The sequence below is a fragment of the Perognathus longimembris genome, chromosome 3 (genome assembly GCF_023159225.1).
Source record: "Perognathus longimembris pacificus isolate PPM17 chromosome 3, ASM2315922v1, whole genome shotgun sequence".
In the NCBI taxonomy this organism is placed as follows: Eukaryota; Metazoa; Chordata; class Mammalia; order Rodentia; family Heteromyidae; genus Perognathus; species Perognathus longimembris.
This window is the reverse complement of record NC_063163.1, coordinates 77,194,082-77,214,068: the sequence shown is the minus strand read 5'-3', so window position 1 is coordinate 77,214,068 and position 19,987 is coordinate 77,194,082. Positions and strand designations below refer to the sequence as shown.

Genomic DNA, 19,987 nt, shown 5'->3' with positions numbered 1-19,987 from the left:
AGTCTCCTTTAGTCAGTGACTAGCGAAATGCCCCATCAGTTTAGCTTCTATGTTGTATGTACTTTAAAAGAAACTAGGGTTTGGGTTTGTTTTAAGCTGTGTGTGTCTGTGTCTGTGTCTGTGTCTGTGTCTGTCTTCTGTCTGTGTGTCTGTGTGTCTGTCTCAGTACAAATTACCCAAGAGCACAGGTGATTCCCTCAGTGGTTATGTCTGGTATGCCTTCCAGTTCTTCCAACACCACCCCCCTTTTTGGCACCAGGTTTTTTCCCACTGGTTACCATGTGCTCTGATGTGACCTCATTTCCTATGGAATGAAAGGTTTCTGTCCGAAAACAGAGCCCTTGGTGAGCCGGCCTTGGGAGCCCCCTTGCCTGGCATGTCCTGTGCCATGCAATGACTCATGCATGCTTCAGGGAACAGCAGCTAACCAGGATGTACAAGCACCTGGTGCCTGGGTGGTCACTATTAAGAGAACTCAGGAGGAGGAAAGGGAAAGCTAAGCAGCAAGGGCTTAAAAATCCACTTAGTGGCCCCCAGAGAGGTCACATAAAAGAACCCAGTTGAGCTAGTTGTTGGGAGTAGGGTAGCACCCACCAGCAGAGACCTGAGGGTGCCAGATGTAGCTGGCCAGTGCAGGACTGGCAAGTTGGTCTTCAATGAATAGTCCCTCACTACCTCCCTAACTGCGGAATCAGATCCAGCAACATAAACAGGGCTTGTTGTTGTTGCCCTGAATTTCTGTAGACTCAGACCTTGGTGGAGGTGTCTGTGCTTTTCAGTTTGGGGGTTCAGAACCTATGTGGAACCTGCTGTCAGTCTATGAGAGCTACGATTCAGACGTTTCAGATCTCACCACTAGGTGAGGAGGGAGGGCAGAGCCCCACTTTCCTCTTTCCCTCTGGTTGGATTCCATCTTCCTGACCAGAGAAAAGCCAAGGCTGGGAAGTGGCGCTTTGGCTCAAAGGCACTTGCCTTGAGCAAAAAAGTTCAGGAACAGCACCTAGGCCCTAAGTTTAAGCCCTATGACTGACCAAAAAACACAAAAGCCAAGGTTCCTAAATGTTGAAGGATGACCCTAGCATAATCTGTCTCGTGGATGGACCCACAAGTAGTCATTCACCTTACTTTTCCTTGGTGAAGTTTCTGAGGGGGAAGGGCCTCATTTTCTTCCAGAAAGAACACTTTCTGCCAATGCACAGGCTGTTTTGAGAGTTTTTACATCCAGAGCTGAGCTTGGCACTCACACAGACGCACAGAAGAGCCACAATAGGGTAAATATTTGATTTATAAAGGTAGTGACCAAAGCTCCCCTGGTCAGCAAAGCTCCCTTGGGTCAGCAAATACAACTCCAGAAGATGGTGTGCTTAACAAGAAGCCTAAATCTTGAAAACCTGAAGTCCAAGGAACATGAAACATGGAATTCCAAGACATTTGGCAGGATTAAAACAGTCTGCTGAGCCAGGAGCACTGACAACTGAGAGCGGGCTGTAGTTGTGCTAGTAGCGGCAGGGCCCAGGTCAGGAAAGCTGATCTTCTTTAAGTTCACCAGAAAATAGTTCTTGGTCGTTTTTCCTTTGCCCTATTCTGGGAATTCAGCAGGAATGAAATATGACACACAGGCTGCCCTCTAGTGTCGGAATGTCTTAGATGTTATGCTCTAGAGCCCCAGCAAAGCCATAGTGAATTGCTTCTTCAGAATAACACCCACACCTTGGCTCAAGGCAAGTTAAAAGAGGTGGAGAAATTTGAAGCCTTAGGCAGGTAGAGGTTGCATCTTGCTCTACTAGAAATGCTGAGATAGAGTGGAGATCCCATCCTCTGCTGCACTGGGTGGGAAGCAGGGTGGGCTGAGCAAGGGAGAGCCCCCAAGGGAAAAGGTAGTTGTGACTCAAAGGTGACAGGTGGCAGCAATGGGAATGGGAATGAATAGCTTTAGAGGCCGGAGTTAATATAAATTGATAAGCAATTGAGCATAGGTGTGAAGGCAAAGGACAGTGATTTCATCTTGGCTCTTGGGCCCTTCTTGAGAAAGGAGCCCAAGTATAGGGCAGTAAGTTCATATGAAGCATGCACTTGGTGGCAAGGCCCCATGCACCCACAGTGGCCTAACAGGAAACCACCCACTGCCCAGACAGCGTGCTTTGCTTTGGAAGCAGCTGTAGAAGTAGCTTGGGATCCAAGCAGAAGCAGAAAATCAGTGCCAAGTCCTGAGAACCAAGCCCTGGCCTCCAGTGCCATGGCAGGTTCTCTGAAATCAGTTTCTGCCCCTTGGGTGGAGCTGTGGGATATAAGTATATCCCCTGTACTGCTTCTTGCTACGTAGGAGCACTTCCTTCAGGACAGCAAGTGTGTTGTGGCAGATTTTTCCAGAAGGCCCTACCCTATTATCTTCCTTGGAATGCCTGCCACAGGGTTAGCTCTCTTCAATCATTGTCAGACAGATGTTTTTGTACCAAGAACCATCTCATTTAAATTGAGCACATGTACTTTACTTAGTAGTAGGCTTCCACATCAGAATGTAGGTCCTCCAACAAGTCTTTCCACCTGGAGAGAGAGGAGTGAGGCAGGGATGCACCCTCGTCCAGGCACACAATGTTTCATTGGGCATTGGCCTCAACACTTGCTCCATGGTAAGGAAGGGTATTAACCAGCATCGCTGCAAAAGGGATTTTGTGTCCCCCAAAGTTTGAGGTGCTAGGCAGCACATTAATTGCTCTGCCAACATCAGAAATGCCTCTAGAACCTGCTACACTCTCAGAAGGACATTAACTATGGTTCCTTTACATGTACTTTGGGGAAAGTACGTGTATAGAACCTGGGATAAGTGATCCTATATTCTTAATCTCTTTCCCTCTGCCCTTGGAGGCACTGATTCCTTCCCCCGCCCCCAACCACCCGCCAGCATCACCATGTACTGCGTGAGTGCCCATCTTCACTAGCCAGAGTGCAGAGTCCAGAGCCTAGCACATGTGCTGACAGGCCAATAGCTACTGTTGAACAGCTAAACTAATAAATGGTGATATAAATATCAACTTAAACATTGTTCCTGCCTACTGTGTTAACTAGTGAAGACAGACCCTGTCTGGGGTTGATCTGCTTTGTTTGGCTTGATGGAGTGTGCAAAGATAGTCTTTAAACCTCCATTAGACTCTGAAAGCATGTCTGTTGCTCTAGCAAGGGATTTTCATGCAGACTGCTCAGAGCCATCAGGTCATAAGCACTATGATGTGAATATAGTAGCACTGCTTACAATGCAGAGTGGAGATAACTCCTACCTGCCTGTCAGGGGACAGTCATTAACTTAGTTCTGTACAACAATATAACAAGGTAGTAAGATTCACTGCTAAGAAAAATGAACCTCTTTCCCACATATCAATGCATATGAAAATTTGAGTAAATTGTTAAAAAGCAGAGCACAAATCAGTGTATACCCAATTTATTTTTAGTACATTTTAGTGTGTGTAATATAAGTATTCTTGGATATGTGGATGGGTTAAAATATGGAAGAATACATACCAAATTGTCATTAAAAGCTGGGACATGGGGCTAGGAATATGGCCTAGTGGTAGAGTGCTTGCCTCATATACATGAAGCCCTGGGTTTGATTCCTCAGCACCACATATGTAGAAAAGGCCAGAAGTGGAGCTATGGCTCAAGTGGTAGAGTGCTAGCCTTGAGCAAAAAGATGCTCAGGCCCTAAGTTCAAGCCCCAAGACTTCCCCCCACCCCCCCCAAAAAAAAGCTGGGACATGAGGACAGGGGATAGGTGAGTTATCTGCTTACAGTTTCAAAATCCTAGCTACTCTGGAGGCTGAGATCTGAGAATCACTGACCATAGCAAGCTAGGCAATGAGCCAGCAAAAAGCCAGAAGTGTGGCGCAAGTGGTAGAACGTCATCCGTGAGCAAAAAAGCCAAGTGAGAGCATCAGGCCCAGAGTTCAAGCCCCAGCACTGGCACATGTGGACGTGCATACACGCACACGTGCACGTACACACACACACACACACACACACACACACATCTTAGTTATTATAGGGTACCAACCACAAAAAGGGCTCTGCCTTCTAAGGTTCAATTTTCGTGCTTTGCAGAATGTATTTGTATATGTAATGTACAGGAGTTCTCCCTTTAACTTGTCTCAATGGCTAGAGATATCGCCTGTAGCCCTGGGAAGGGCATGACAAACCTTACAGTCCACATTTTGCCACTGGGCCTCTGTTCACTTGTTGACTTGGTTCCACCTGCATTGGCCTGAGTGAGGAAGGATGTGAAGATGCCTCTGTGGTAAGGGTAGGCCAAGGCAAAGCTTATGGCTCCTCTTTGAGCCTGGCCAAGACTTCCTGTCTCTCTCCTGCTGAGGTCACAGCCTTCTGTTGTTCTTCCTTTTATTCCTGTCCATGCAGTTTAGGAGTATAACCAGGCTTACCATGACCTTCCCCTAGCTATGGCCTCCCACTCTTTCTTTCAAAAGATTCAGCAGTATATAGTTTCTGATAATTATCAGATTGCTAGTCTCCCAACAAGAGTAGCAGGGTTCTGTACTTTTTAACTTATTTTAGGAATGATTATAATCTCTTAAATATGGATTATTCTCTCTTCTCCTTTGTCTCTCTTTTCCTTCCCCTTTGCCCCCCTCCTCTCTACCTTCCCCTCCCTTTCTTTCCCTCACCCCCCCCTTCCTTCCTCTTGAGTGGATTTCAGGATCTCATTTGTGCTAGGCAATCACTTTACCACTCAGCTATACCCAAACATTCAGTTCATTTAAAATTCATTGCCAACTGGCAGGCAAGCTCTCAATGGGACTAGGTTGACTCCCTTCTTGCCAGTCTCGGTCTGTGCAGGAAATACAAACTTATTTTTAGTAACAATTTATGTAAGTGTGTATGTGTGTGTGTGTGTGTGTGTGTCCCCGTGTCCATATTCTCGGACTTGAACTTGGAGCCCAGACATGGTCCTTAAGCTTTTTTGCTTCAGGCTAGTGCTCTTATTGCAAGTAAAAGCCTCATGGACTTTCCTGCCCAGGCTGACTTTGAATTGCAACCCTCAGATCTCAGCCTCCCGAGTAGCTAGGATTATAGGCATGAGCCACAAGTACCTAGCTAAATGTAATTTTTATGTAAATTAACTGGGGTTGGAGGCACGGTTCAGTTGGAAGAGCACTAGCCAATGAGCAAGACCAACCATAGGTACCAAGTTCAAGTCTGGTCTCAGACCAAGAAAAAAGGAACAGAAAAGAAATAAAGGAAATTGGTCATGAAAAGCAAGCATTTTTTTCAGCCATAGTTTTTACCCTTGGATCCCTGTGTGTTATGTTAGCCTAGTTGTATCTGAAGTCAAGCTGTAAATGGGATTTAAGTATCTATTCTCTATCTGCCCTCTTTATTTGTTTTTGTTTGCCAGTCCAGGGGCTTGGACTCAGGGCCTGAGCACTGTCCCTGGCTTCTTTTTGCTCAAGGCTAGCACTGTACCACTGGAGCCACCGTGCCACTTCTGGCTTTTTCTAGATATGTGGTGCTGAGGAATTGAACCCAGGGCTTCATGTATGCAAGGCAAGCACTCTTGCCACTAGGCCATATTCTCAGCCCCTCTACCTGCCCTCTTCTCTGTAGAAACTATTACTAGACACCATTGGCTCACGCCTATAATTCTACCTACTCAGGAGCCTGAAACCTGAAGGTCATGATTCAAAGCCAACTAGGACAGACAAATCTAAAAGGCTTTCATCTCCAGTTAACCAGGAAAGAAAAAAAAAAGCCAGAAGTGGAGGTTTGGCTTAAGTGGCAGAGCCATTATTCTTGAAGGAAAAAGCTAAGCAAGAGCACAAGACCCTGAATTAAAGCCCCCCAGTACCAGTGCCAAATAAATAAATGATCTTTTACAGGCCTAGGGATGTGATTCTGTGTTAGAGCACTTGCTAGGTGTTCATGAAACCCTGGATTCATTCCTCCGCACTGCAAAAGGCAAACAAAAACTATCTTTGAAGCTTGTCCCAAATGAGCCATGCCTCATCAAGAAGGTCCAAGTTCTTGGAGACACCCATGTTCTTGGCCTCTGCAAAGCCTGGAAGCCTGGGGCTGCGTGGCTGCATGGCTTCCCAGAGGCATTCTGGGAAGGCATTCTCTACCCAGAACCTGCAGCCTTTCATCACCTGTGCCAGACTCTCCAGGTGCACCGGCATCAAACGCAGGAGGCATGGGCACTCCTCATCAGGACATATCTGAACTGCATTCCCTGCGGGTACCGTTTGACATGCTGGATCCTGGAATGAAAGTTGAGAGGAGGAACAGAGGTCTTGTCTACTTTTCCTTGTCTAAGGAAGGAATTTAGGACGAAGCCTAGGATACCACTTGAGCAGAAACACAAACACCTGTCATTACCATTGCAGTCCACAAATGGTGGGGCCTGTGGCTTGAAGAAAGGAAGAAAACAATGCCAACTTGGACTTTTACTCTCTTGTCTCTGTCACCCTTGTCTTCTTACCAGAGGGAGGTGGCAGGGCCTTGGCAGCTCTAGTCTTCTGAGTAGGGAACCGAAAAGGACATTGGTCATGATGATGCAGGCACTTCTTCCTTGTACAGAATTGAAAAGGGCTGGCTCAGTGGTTGGTCTAGTGCTTGCCCAGCATGTGTAAAACTCGGGATTGGATTCCCTGTGCCACAAGAAAGTAAAATGAAAACAAAAACAAAACATGGAACAACTTGCCCAGAATGGATCCCAGGCATAGTTCATGAAATGGCTGCTGTGTACTATCAGTAGAGATTAAATACTCTAAATTGCAATTTAAATTTTATTTTAAAAGGCTGGGCACTGGTGGTTCATATCTGTAATCCTAGCTACTCCTGAAATCTGGGGAGCATGGTTCAAAACCAGCCAGAGCAGGAAAGTTTGTGAGACTCCTATGCCAGTTAACCACCAAAAAAGCCTGAAGCAGGGCTGTGGCTCAAGTGGTAAAGCACTAGCCTTGAGCACAGAAAGAGCACAGGCCCCGAGTTCAGGCCCCTGTACTGGCATCAAAAATAAAAAGATATAGTTTTAGTTTTGGTAGTTTCATTCATTAGCACTTTTTATTGGGCATCTTCTGTGTGGCAAGTAAACTATATTTTGTTTTGTTTAACATAGTGTCCCTCCCTTTTGTTGGTGCCTGTTCCACAGCCCTACCCTTGAGTATAAAAGCTCAGCCCCCGAGTTCAAGCCCTAGGATTGGCACAATATGTAAAAAAAAAAAAAAAAAAGTCTCCTGCGGAACAAAAACAGATTCCGCAACAGAGTCATCAAGGTGTCATAAATGTGTTCTGTCCCTGAAGCTGTTTTATTTGGTACCCAGTGCAGTAAATGGGCTTGAAAGCCATGGGGTGAGACTGCCCTCTAGTGGGCCAATGGAGACATTGGTCAAGCCCGTTGTTGAGGCTTGCTTTCCTTCATTGCCACAATATACAGGATCATTCCTGTGGAAGGGATTCAGATTTCATTCTTTCTCAAGTACCTGGCTCCATGCTGACTCTGTTTGATCTCTGAGCATAAGCTATCACTTGCTCATCTTCTAGCAAGCTAGTTTTTATCGTGTTTTTCCCAACATTTTTAGAAGGAAGATTCTAGCTCCTAAAATCTACATTGTTGCCTAGTTAGCTAGATGTGAAATTAAAAGGTTCATTGGGATGGAAAGGAATCCTCTCCCTCTATGCCCCCTTCCCAGAAGTAAAAATAAATCTATCATTTCTTGTTTGTTCCTAAACCTTCTCATCTCATCTCTCTGATCTATGATTCTTCCGCATCCCTCAGCAGGCTTATAGAACTCAGATTCCTGGGCCTTCCTCCAGCCTTGCTTAATCAGTCTCTGAGGTTTGAGCCAGGAAATCTGCTTTACAAACTTCCCAAGTGGTTTTTTGATGTGCAGCCAGATTTGGCAGCCAACTGCTCTAAATCCCCATTTACAATTATTTCATGTAACTTTCCCCCTTAACAGTATCCCCAAAGGGCTCCCACACTTATTAAAATTGACCATTTTGAGATTCATTCAGAAATAGGCAATATGCTGTTCTAACTGGGTGCCATAGGAAGGGAGGAGGAAGGAAGGAAAAAGACAGGCAAGCAAGAGATGGACCAAAAGGGTGTATATTTTTATTACAAGAAGCTTTGTGTTCATAGCAGAAAATACTGAAACTAATATCGCTATGCTGCCTGGACAAGTGATTGATTCACAGTTTGGTGTCAACATTTGGTCTTGCTCGGGACACAGATATATTGAGTGCTCAGTTACCTATTTTTGCCTATTCTAAATTATCCATTCTTTATTAGAGTAACTGTGCAAAGTAGGTGGCATTTCTCCCTTTTTAATTTATGTAACTTGCCCAAAGTCACAGGCTGGTTACTGGCCAGCTTCTGCATTTGAGTACAGGCCACGTTTGAGAGGGTGAGAGGGCCCGAGTTGCCAACCTGCTCTTTTTCACCCCCTAGGCCAAGCGAGCCGTGCAGAGGGGAGCCACAGCAGTCATCTTTGATGTGTCTGAAAACCCAGATGCCATTGACCAGGTAAACTTGGGCTACACTAGCTTTCTCTGCCAGAGAATTGGGGATAAGGGAGAGTTTCAAAGGTTCTGCTAGGCTTTCAGCCCACATAGCCTCTTAGAAAGAGCAAGGGGCACCAGGATGGGATCTGTGGGGCCCTGGACACACTGAGCAGCAGCTCCACGTCTGACTGTGCCATCTGCCTGGAGAAATACATTGATGGAGAGGTAGTGGCAAGAGCAGGACCGTCCTGAGTGGGAAGGAAAGAAGGTGCTAAGAACCATGGTCCCCCCACAGCCTTGCAGCAATTGAAGGGCCAGCCCAAGGCTTGATAATAAACCTGTCTTCCTGTGGATGGGGAAATACCACACACAGGTATCCACCTGTCAAACAACAGGTGACTTCAGAAGTCAATTAGAAATACATGGTAGGACTAAAAATGTGGTTTTTCACACAAGCTGGCTTGCTTTAGAATCATCACTCTTCTGAAAACTTGACCATATATTTACTTGTACCCCATTCCCCCACCCCCGTAGCTAAAACACCTTCAGAAAAATATCGTCAACAACATTCATCATTCACCATCATTAATATTCTGCTAATTTTGCTTAATCCAGGAACCCTATGACTTTAACACTCAAAGGATTTTCAGACAGAGACTTGGTGTTCACTTCCTCCAGTCCTCTTCTTTCTCTTCAAGGGGGTAGGGCCTGGGGCCTTGTGCGTGGTAGGCAAATGCTGTGCCATTGAACTAAATACCTGGTGCTTTCCTGCTTCTTGAAGTAAGAGCCACTTTTCCTCCAGCTAAACCAGGGCTCAGAAGACCCGCTCAAGAGGCCAGTGGTGTATGTGAAGGGCGCCGATGCCATTAAGCTAATGAATATCGTCAACAAGCAGAAAGTGGCTCGAGCGAGGATCCAGCACCGTGCTCCTCGAGTAAGTATTCTTGCCGGCAGCTTCTCTGTCCCTACCCATGCCTGTGTTTCTGTATAAAATGTCCAGTCCCACATTCCTGCAGGTTGAGATAAGACAGGAGACTGGGGAGGATTTTTCAACCAGATTCCTATGTGGAGAATTTGGTAAACATTACAGACACAGGTGATTAAGAAGTCTGTGGGTTCTTTCTCCCCCCACCCTCCTCTCTGAAACAAACTGAGAAAGATAAAGGGCAAAAGGTGTAGTAGCACTTGGCTTCCTGTATCTCATTTGTGCCCATACTTTACCTTGTTAAAACTCCCTTGCAGTTGAGTCTGGAAGGGTTATTTTTCAGCAGGAACTGAATTTCTGGACTAACCAAGAGTGGGTAGGCTTCTCTTCAGTGTGCTAGCCATTAGCATTTGCCTGGCATTTTGCCCCTAGCCTCAGGTTGAAAGATTGTAGGAACCCGGGTCTGGAACCTCATGCATGTCTGAGCTCTTTCACACGGGCAGTGGAATGGTTGCTGGTGGTGATCCTTTCGTATGTGAGCATCCCATTAGCAAAGATCTCCCTACTGCTAAATGCATGTCTTAGGCAAAGCAGCTTCAGGTGATAAGATAGCAATGTGCTGTAAAGAAAAGGTAAGAACTAAAAGGGAGTGTGGAGAGCTGATTTGCTGGCTTCTTTTTTAAAGGAAAAAAAAAGAACACTGGTAAATATGACTCATTGTAGTGGAAGCTGATATTTGTGGAAGCAGCATACAATTTTCTGAGTTGTTGTAAACTGTTAATTATATGGTTAGTAATCACTGTTCCCTCAAAACATGACACTCATTCCTTTGTCCTATAAATATGATTATTTGTGTTTATTTGGAAGGGCCTTTCTAGCTGGTTGTAGTGAACTCCGTGCTGTTCCACAGGGCCTCAGACTATGCCCACAGTTCTCTTGGTTACTGGGAGGCCTGAGGCTGGTTCAGTTCTACTCCACCCCACAACTCCACCAAAGATGTCACCTGGGAGCATTCTGTGGATATGGGATCAGAACCCCAGGAGCTTCCTGCGAACTGAGGAGCCCCCACCTCACTTGCCCCATCCTTCTGATCAGGAGCCACGGCCTGTGTGCCCAAGATGAAGAGAGGCAGCTGTGATTCATGGTGTTTGTGTTCTGTTCCAGCAACCTACTGAGTACTTTGACATGGGGATTTTCCTGGCTTTCTTCGTTGTGGTCTCCTTGGTATGTCTCATCCTCCTTGTCAAAATCAAGCTGAAGCAACGGCGCAGTCAGGTAACCCTTCAGAGCAGCCCATCAACACTGACCCTGTTGCCCTGTGGCTGGTGAATGCCAGGGTATGGTCAGCCTGCTGTTTGTGGGTCTAAGTTCTTGGCCTGTCCAAGAGGCCCAGGCCTACAAAGACCATAAACTAACTCCTAGCTAGTTTTGCAGGAGAAATGTTTAAATCAGTGTTTGCATGGAGCCCTAAAACCTTGCTCCTCAAAGGGATGTGGGCATCAGCAGCACCTGGGAGCCTGAAGGAAGTGTAGACTCTCAGGTCCCACCCCTGCCTGCTAAACTAAGTCTTAGTCCAAACTAAGCCCTCTGTGTTGATTCTTGATAACCAGGGTAGCCACGTGATGCCCTGCCAGCAGTCGCTGTGTGCTTCTAGGAGGAAAGGTGTGAGGGTGTGGGGTGGCACAGGGGAAGCAGAAATCTAGACTTGGAGGAAAGAGAGAGGGCCACCTATGCACCAAGAGAATCATCTTATTTGTCATGAAGGTCCAGGGGCCATTGCTGACACAACAAGGCCTGGTGCTTATTAAGCATATCTTCTTCAGCACTCGCCAAGCATGAGGGGTTTTTTTGTTGGTGGTGGTGGTGGTTGTGGGTCTTGAACTCGGCCTGCGCACTGTCCCTGAGCTCTTCAGCTCAAGGCTAGCCCTTTGCCACTTGAGCCGTAGTGCCACTTCCTAGTTTTCTGGTGGTTAATTAGAGATAAGAGTTTTGTAGACTTTTCCTTCCCGAGCTGACTTTGAACCACAAACCACACACCACGACCCTCAGGTCTCAACCTCCTCAGTAGCTAGGATTATAGGCATGAGCTACCAACCCCTTAGCATGAGTTTTCTTTTACCCACACACAGCTTCCACCCTTGGTGCCAAGCAGGTGAATGATAAGAGCACAGGCTCTCACTGCTAGGAGTCCTGCCTTCTCTGTGAAAGTGACACTTCTTATTGGCACTGCAACTTAGGGCCAGCCTAGGCTGATATTGATACCTAAGGGGTCTGGGAAATGGATACTGTGGCAGTCTGAATTTTGAGCTATTTCTCAAGAATCTATTTTGACCTAATAGAGATCAGTGTTTGCCTATCCCAGTATACTGAGTGGCATGGCCATGGGAGTGACTAGTACCATTGACACATAATGAGCTAACACTCCCCATGTTCTGCTCTGCAGAATTCCATGAACAGGCTGGCTGTGCAAGCTTTGGAGAAGATGGAAACCAGAAAGTTCAACTCAAAGAACAAGGGGCACCGGGACGGGAGCTGTGGGGCCCTGGACACACTGAGCAGCAGCTCCACGTCTGACTGTGCCATCTGCCTGGAGAAATACATCGATGGAGAGGTAGTGGCAAGAGCAGGACCATCCTGAGTGGGGAGGAAGGAAGGTGCTAAGAACCATGGCCCCCCCCCCCCATGCCTTACAGTAGTTGAAGGGATTTAACCTCCAGGCCATGAGGGGCCAGCCCAAGGCTTGCTAAACCTGTCTTCCTGTGGATGGGGAAATACCACACACAGGTATCCACCTGTCAAACAACAGGTGACTTCAGAAGTCAATTAGAAATACATGGTAGGACTAAAAATGTGGTTTTTCACACAAGCTGGCTTGCTTTAGAATCATCACTCTTCTGAAAACTTGACCATATATTTACTTGTACCCCATTCCCCCATCCCCCGTAGCTAAAATACCTTCAGAAAAATATCATGAACAACATTCATCTTTCACCGTCATTAATATTCTGCTAATTTTGCTTAATCTCTTTCTGGACAAAAAGAGATGTACATATACACAGTTCATGGGAGCAAATCTTAAGCAAATGACTTGAATTGCAGGCACTTAGGTCTGAGGGCTTGGCTCAAATGTAGGGTACCTAGCCAGCAGGTTAATTGATTAGTTTCAGGCAATTGGCAGCCCTCTGATGAAAGTGTTCCACCACCATATAGACTACTTGATGAAAATAAGTGTTAGCAAGGAGAGAGGCCTTGGCAATTTCTTGCATGGACCCTGGGTACAGACTTCCTGGGTTCGCACCCCGGGCAGATTGTAGCCTTGTGAACTTGTGCAAAAGGCTTCATTCTCTGTAGTGGTCATACCATGCAGCCCAGGACTGACCAATGTTCTAGCTGGTCACACCGGTTATGTGTCGACCTTGGTACCTGATCAGGTAGTGTTAGGTGTTACTACAGATACACTGTGTCAGACTGGTCAGAAAATGGGATGACAAAGTAAAGTCAGTAAACGTGGAGGATGCTCTAGAGGTGATTCTGTCCCCTAAAAACCCTGTCATAGTCTCTCCATGCAGGCTGCTTTCCTTAGAAGCCATGTGCTCCATAGTATGAGTTAGGGTCCAGTGACGATGGGGACTAGAGTTTTGCTCCTCCCCTCCCCCAGGTGTCATCAGTCACAAATCCTCTTCCCTTCTCCTTGTCCTCATTTGAGGTGTTGATTGTCCCTAGTCCTCTCTGCAAAGCCCGGCCTCATATCCTCATGTGGCCAGTGGGTATGTATGTGCCTCAACTCCAGGAGAGTAGTCTACACCCCAGTTCTCCTGCCCCTTCACACTGAGGGAAGAACGAGGCTGGAGCAAGTCAGTGGGCAGTTTCCTTCTCCCGAGAAGCCACCCAGGATCCCTGCTTCAGAGGACTGAGCTGACCAGTAGCTAGAGGTGAAGAGGAGAGTCAAAATTATGGTTGTTTGCCATTAGTGCTACTTAGAAAGAGGAAATGTTTCTGCAGGCTCACAGTTTTAGAGCATTTAGCTCTCAGTTGGCCCATTTTGTTGAACCTCTTGGGAGTAGCACATTATGTTGAGAGTACATGGCTGAACAGAACTGCCCAGACAGGGAGACTGGGGCATGGCTCAAGTGATAGAACACTTGTGAACCCAAGTTCAAACCCCAGTGCCACTAAGGAAGAAGGAAAAGAGGAGGAGAGCTGGGTTCTGTGCCCGTGGCTCATGCCTATAATCTTAGAAGCCAACCCAGGCCGGAAGTCCATGAAACTCTTTATCTCCAATGAGGTACCAAAAAGGAAAAGAAAAAAGGAAACGAAGCTATGGCTCAAGTGGTAGAGCAAAAGTCTTGAGCAAAAAAGTTTATTGATAATGTCTAGACTGAGTTCAAGCTCCAGGACCAGCACCCAAAAATAAATAAAATTTTAAAAAGGAGAAAAGGGCCTAGGCAGCACCACTTCACACTCTCTTTCACATCCCCAGGAACCCAAAAATTTCCCATAGGCCCTACCTCCCAGCAGCACCAAGCCAGGAGCAAACCTTCAACACAACTAAGATGCAAACCTAGCAATAGTGTGGGTTCCACAGACTACACTAGGCATCACAGGAGAAAGCATCTATGAAAGACAGGGCTGCCTACCACTCCTGCCCCCACCCCCGCCACCCTACCGTGCCCTCCTATTAGGCTGTGTCCCCTCTCTCCCTCTGTAGGAGCTGCGTGTCATCCCCTGTACTCACCGCTTTCACAGGAAGTGTGTGGACCCATGGCTGCTGCAACACCACACCTGCCCCCACTGTCGGCACAACATCATCGGTAACTGCCATGACTCGGCCTTTCGCCCCAGTCTCCTTAGTAGATGACAATAATGGTGTGTACTCACGCCCAGACATGGGCATGTCCCTACCGGACCACAGAGATGAGTGTGCAACAGTGTTGTGTCACCTATAACTCATCTTTGAACCCATGTTGCTCTCCTTCCCTGGAACCCTGATCTGGCAGAGCAGTGGGGAGATGACAGTGACCCCCCTCTCACAGAGAGGTCAACCCAGTGTGGCGATGGCTTAGAATGGGGCAGGGTGGTGAGAACACCCTGGCTAGTGGTCCAGCATGCTGCTTCAGTCTTAACCTTGTTTCCTCCACTTCTCCCAGAGCAAAAGGGAAACCCAGGGGCCCTCTGTGTGGAGACGAACAACCTGGCCCGCAGCCGGCAGCCAAGGGTCACCTTGCCGGTACATTACCCTGGCCGCGTGCACAGGACCAACGCCATCCCAGCCTACCCTACAAGGACAAGCATGGACTCCCACGGGAACCCTGTCACACTGCTGACCATGGACCGGCATGGGGAACAGAGCCTCTATTCTCCACAGACCCCTGCCTTTGTCCGTGGCTACCCACCCCTGCATCTGGACCATACCCTGGCCGCTCACCGATGTGGCCTGGAGCACCGAGCCTACTCACCAGTGCACCCCTTCCGCAGGCCCAAGTTCAACGGCCGCAGCTTCTCCAAGGCAGCTTGCTTCTCCCAATATGAGACCATGTACCAACGCTACTACTTCCAGGGCCTCAGCTACCCAGATCAGGAGGGCCAGCCCCCGTCCAGCCTTGCTCCCAGGAGCCCAGCCCGGACCTTCCCACCAGGTGGTGGCAGTGGTGGCCTGCGCTTCCCCACTATGGTGCACATGGCCCCGGCCACACATCTGGAGAGTGGCAGCGCATCCAGCTTCAGCTGCTACCATGGCCACCGCTCCGTGTGCAGCGGCTACCTGGCTGACTGCCCGGGCAGTGACAGCAGCAGCAGCAGCAGCAGCTCTGGCCACTGCCACTGCTCCTCCAGTGACTCGGTGGTAGACTGCACTGAAGTGAGCAACCAGGGTGTGTATGGCAGCTGCTCCACCTTCCGCAGCTCCCTCAGCAGTGACTATGACCCCTTCATCTACCGTAGCCGGAGCCCCTGCCTTACCAGTGAGGCGGGAGGCTCAGGCCGAGGGCCTGCTGTGCACCTTGAGGCCTCCCCACCACCTGAGGAGCTCCAAGCTGTCCATGTTCACAGTGCTGGGCAGGGGGAGCTGTGGCCTATCCCAGCCTCTCCCCCGGGGGACCAGCTGTCCACCTGCAGCCTGGAAATGAATTATAGCAGCAACTCCTCATTGGAGCACCGGGGGCCCAATAGCTCTACCTCAGAAGTGGGGCTGGAGGCTTCTCCTGGGGCCGCCCTGGAACTCAGGAGGACCTGGAAGGGGGGTCGTGGGGGGTCATCATGTGCCTGCTGCTGTGAGCCTCAGACCTCACTGGGGCCTGGGGCAGGGACAGCTGGTGGTGGTGGCCCCTTGTTCCTGGGCTCCCCACTCCACGAGAGCTGCAACCCCGCAGGTGGGGACCTGCAGCCAGGTAGCTCACAGGGCCTGTACAGCCTTCACTCAGACCACTTGCCCAGGACAGATGAGGTACAGTACGAGGGCCTGCCCTGCTGCTTCTATGAAGAGAAGCAGGTGGCCCGTGGCGGGGGCGGGGACTACGCAGTGAGTGTGCAGTACACCCTGGCAGAGGAGCCCCCACCCAGCTGCTACCCAGGGGCCCAGGACCCAAGCCAGCGCATCCCCATCATTCCTGAGGACGTGGGCTGCGACATGGGCCTGCCCCCAGACTGTCAGGGGACCTACAGCCTTGGCCCCTGGAGCGAGGTGCTGGGCCTGGACACCCCGCAGCACTACACCCAGGAAGAGGAGCGGGCTCCGTGCTACCAGGCCACAGTGCTGCTGCAGCCTGGCTGCCCACCAGAGGAGGCTGGTGCCTCCAGGGCCAGCCTCATCAGTGCCACCCAGGACACTCAGGAGCCCACCGCCCCAGCCACTGAGGTTGCAGGTGAGAGCAGGAGGTGGCAGGAGGCCAGAGCAGGCATCTGTGGAGTTCCTCTTCTCCTTGAGCCTTTTCTGAATGACTCTTCTCTGTCCCTGGCTTAAACATCAGCTGTACTTGAAGGATTGCTGCAAGTTCCAAACCTGCTGTGCCCTGTTTGTGTTCTTGCCATCTCCCCCAAATGCCCAGTAAGCACCCTACTCCGTGGCATCCACAGCAGCCCTTCCATATCCTCCCCTGCATCTCCATGCTGCCCAGTGCAGCCCTGCTTTTCTGCAGGGCAGAGGCGGGAGGAGCCTTCCAGTGGGTCTCCTGTTGCTGTCTTGCCTTCTGTTCTTGGGAGGCGAGTAGCCTGTTTTGAAATCTAAGGTGATCTCTTTACACTAGAAAATGCTTTAGGAACTTATCATTCATTCCCTTTAGCATCTTAAAAATGTGAACCACTGAAACCCTAGTATGGGAAGAAAAAAAAAGCCGGGGGGGGGGGGGGCAGAACTGCCCATTTCTGATCTGTAGTACCCAGTGCTTGATCCTCTCTCCTTGCTTGCTGCTTTAGCCTCTGGCCAGTTTCAGCGTTCCAGGCAGGCTCACTCCTGCCTCCAGGTCTCCCCTTCTCTTCCCCACCAGATCTCAGCCTGTGAACCTCCAGTTCTTACCAAATTCACTCTCACCCCTGTTGCTTCCTAAGGCATCCCAAGCTAAGGTTATTGCCTGAGGGGACTGTAAGCTGGGGGTGGGGAGGGGGTCTTCCCTACTCTTTCCAGTGCTGCAGCTGTGCCCAGCACACACTAGGCATTCAGCATTGCTCTCGTGTTTTCATGTCACCTTAGGGCTTCCAGAAATCTCTACGTGAAGACAAGGGAAGCCATTCCCAAGAGACAGCTGTGTGCTCTGCAAAGTCTGAGCCCTTCTCAGGAAGGAGTGCTGTTCAGCCTTTGTCACGTTCACAGCTCTTCCTGAGATACTGCCTCCTACCCAGTCACTTGCCTGCCCCTGTGTGATGCTAGCTTTCTCCCCTGATGGTTGCTCTTTCTTTCCCTCCCAGGATCAGGGTCTCGCCCTGGCAGTGACAGTGGCAGCACAAGGGCCTGAGCTTAGAAGAAGCTTACCTGGAAACTGGGAACTGTATGGATACTCCAAACTGACTTCCTTCAAGAAAAAAAAAAACAAAAACTTTTTTTTTTTTAGCTTTGATAAACACAATAAGTGGTAATAAAGAGCCCTCCTCAACCTAAAATGTGAGCCACCTGTGGCAAGACCCTTCTCCTTCCCTGCCTCCCCGTTAATAACCCACCAGTCAAAATCTCTAGTCCTTTGCCTCTTCTGATAACCTGTTACTCTTCTGTTTTGTAAAGTGTGTGTTTGGGGTTCCAAGGTGTGTGGGATTGAGTTCTCTGCTTGTTTGTTGTTTTGTTTTTTTAAGATATATGTAAATGTAAGAAGTTATTTATATATTCTAAAAGAACCCTCACCACCAACTTTTGCTGAAAAAAAAATCACTGCTGCATTAAATGAACCACATCATGTATAGATACTGTGGTCTCCCTGGAGGGAGCTCAGGCCTTTGAAAAGCTCAGGGCTGCACTTGCCTTAGAAATGAACCAGAAACTTGAAGTAAAGCTAGTTTATATGGGTACAAACTGAGGAGCAATGCAAAGCTGCCTCTCCTCCTTGTGGCAAGTCCAAACCTACAGAATGGAAGCCAGACCTCTCCTGCCATTTGAGTCTGCAGTTCTGGGGTTGCCTATGTGACAGATCTGCCCAGTGTCCTCAGCCTGTCCATTTGGACCATCATTCCAAATATAGCCACAAAGAGTTCATGGTCCTGTCTTGGCAGAGGTCCAGATCCTAGGAAGGGCAATGTTCCTGGGTTTCTTCACTCTGACCCCTGGGACAAGGAAAAAGTCTTTTCCTCTTTAGTCCCCACTTTGGAATCCTTTGCAGAACTATTAAGGGCTTCCTGCTATTGGCTGCAGAAATGGCTGGACACAGAGTGTGTGGAACAGATACCCAGGAGGAATGTAGTTTTGTGGCCTGGTGTCTGATGGGGCTGGGAAAGAGGGCTCTGCTCACCCAGCAGCACCCCACCCTTTGGAGGAGGGACAGAGAGGCCTGAAGTACACATGTGGGGGGGGTAGCTCTACCCCTCTGCTGCTGCTTCCTGGAGCCACATACTGGGGACCCCCACCCCGGAGTGTGCACTGAGCTGAGTTCAATGATACATTTCCTGTCCCTTTCCTTCACAGAAGCACGCTTCAGGGTTGTTCCATCCTCAAAGCCGAAATTGCTCATCTCGCCTGCAAATGTCTACTATCTGTCTGCCTAATGCACTATTATATATTGATTTTCCATGAGACAAGAGAGACTATCAGATAGTTTAGACCCAAAGGGTAGGTGCTTATTTTTCCAGCCTTTTTTTCTTTTAAGGGGAAGGGAAAGTTTTAAACACAAATCTTTTTGGTGTTTTTTTTTAATGTTTTATTTTTTAAAGGGAGAGAGAATCTATTTAAAACTATTTCAGATCAGGGATTGTCATCCTTCTTGTCTAATGTAGTCCTTGTTCTTTTGTTCACACACACACACACACACACACACACACACACACACCTTTTTAGAGGACACTCAATCACCCTTGTGTTTGCTGACTTTTTCTGGTCACTTTTATTCATTTACCAGGTATTTTTTGCCATCTGAAAGATTTGGGGCTGTTGGCTCTTCACAACTCTTTTTTAGAATAAGGGCCCTTGGGACCTGGCTTTCTATCAGTGGAAAATAAGGAGCACCAAGGGTTACCTGGGGACAGACAACCCCTCCTCCAAAGTCACCCATGATATGTGAAGAGAGAATTTCACTGTATCAGAATACTTGGTTCTTTAAAACCCCAGCCTATGACAAGGAAATTTGCTTATTTCTAACCAGCATTTGATACAAAAAAAAAATCAGCATCGAATGATCCAGCCATTTGCCACTTAGGAAGTCTGGTGAGATTTGTACAGTCTCATCATAGCTGCATCCCCAGGCTATGCCTGGCAAACCTGTTGGTTGAGTGTGTGAAGCACCTAAGTTGTTGACAGGCCGCTGCTACTAAAGACAACAGCTTGCATTACTTACTTTTAGGAAATGGGGGGATATGACTGTATGTGAGAGAGAAAAGTATGTGTGATTAGAGATAAGGTCACAGACTCCTGCCCAGGCTGTCTTCAAATGGCAATCATCAGATCTCAGCCTCCAAAGTAGGATTAGAGGCATGAGCCACTGGAACCTGGCTGGGGCTGGGGCTTTTAAGTTGCAGAAAGCAACTTATTGAAATTTTTTTATTTGTGGTTTTGACTTTTTTCTTTAATACCTTTGTGTACCTACTATACTGTATTGTGTAGAACAATATCTCTAAATCAGTTTTCTATAGAGTCCTATGTAGAAAACCACTTCGTAGCCTTAAGCATTAAAGAAATGAATAGAGAATTTGGCTGCCACTGAACTGATTCAAGTAAATGCATCCAGTTTTCACTTGAATGATTGCTTCAGATAACAAGAAAGCACACTTTTATAGTTTAGTAAGTGGCAGGAACCAAAATGAAACTTTAAAAACTTAAACATCAACTGGTTTTTTGTTGTTGTTGTTGCTTTGGTCAGATTTTCAGAATAACATAACCAACTACCTTTTTTGTCACCATTTAGATGAAAGTAAATGCCTTCTAAG

General features: G+C 48.1%; 1 protein-coding gene across 3 annotated transcripts in view; it reads left to right on the top strand.

Moving 5' to 3' along the window:
- The window catches only part of Znrf3 (zinc and ring finger 3), a 154,891-nt gene extending 135,448 nt beyond the window's left edge, over window positions 1-19,443 (top strand). Inside the window, exons 3-9 of one of the 3 annotated variants that reach the window (XM_048342708.1) lie at window positions 8,456-8,530; window positions 9,311-9,442; window positions 10,598-10,708; window positions 11,877-12,044; window positions 14,142-14,244; window positions 14,581-16,293; window positions 17,333-19,443. In XM_048342708.1, coding sequence (XP_048198665.1) covers window positions 8,456-8,530; window positions 9,311-9,442; window positions 10,598-10,708; window positions 11,877-12,044; window positions 14,142-14,244; window positions 14,581-16,293; window positions 17,333-17,379 — 2,349 coding nt within the window. In that variant the 3' untranslated portion in view covers window positions 17,380-19,443. Of the gene's footprint in view, window positions 1-4,043; window positions 4,286-8,455; window positions 8,531-9,310; window positions 9,443-10,597; window positions 10,709-11,876; window positions 12,045-14,141; window positions 14,245-14,580 lie in introns of those variants that run through there. The other 2 variants (XM_048342709.1, XM_048342707.1) reach the window with 2 other exon arrangements.
- Window positions 19,444-19,987: the final 544 nt, after the last annotated feature.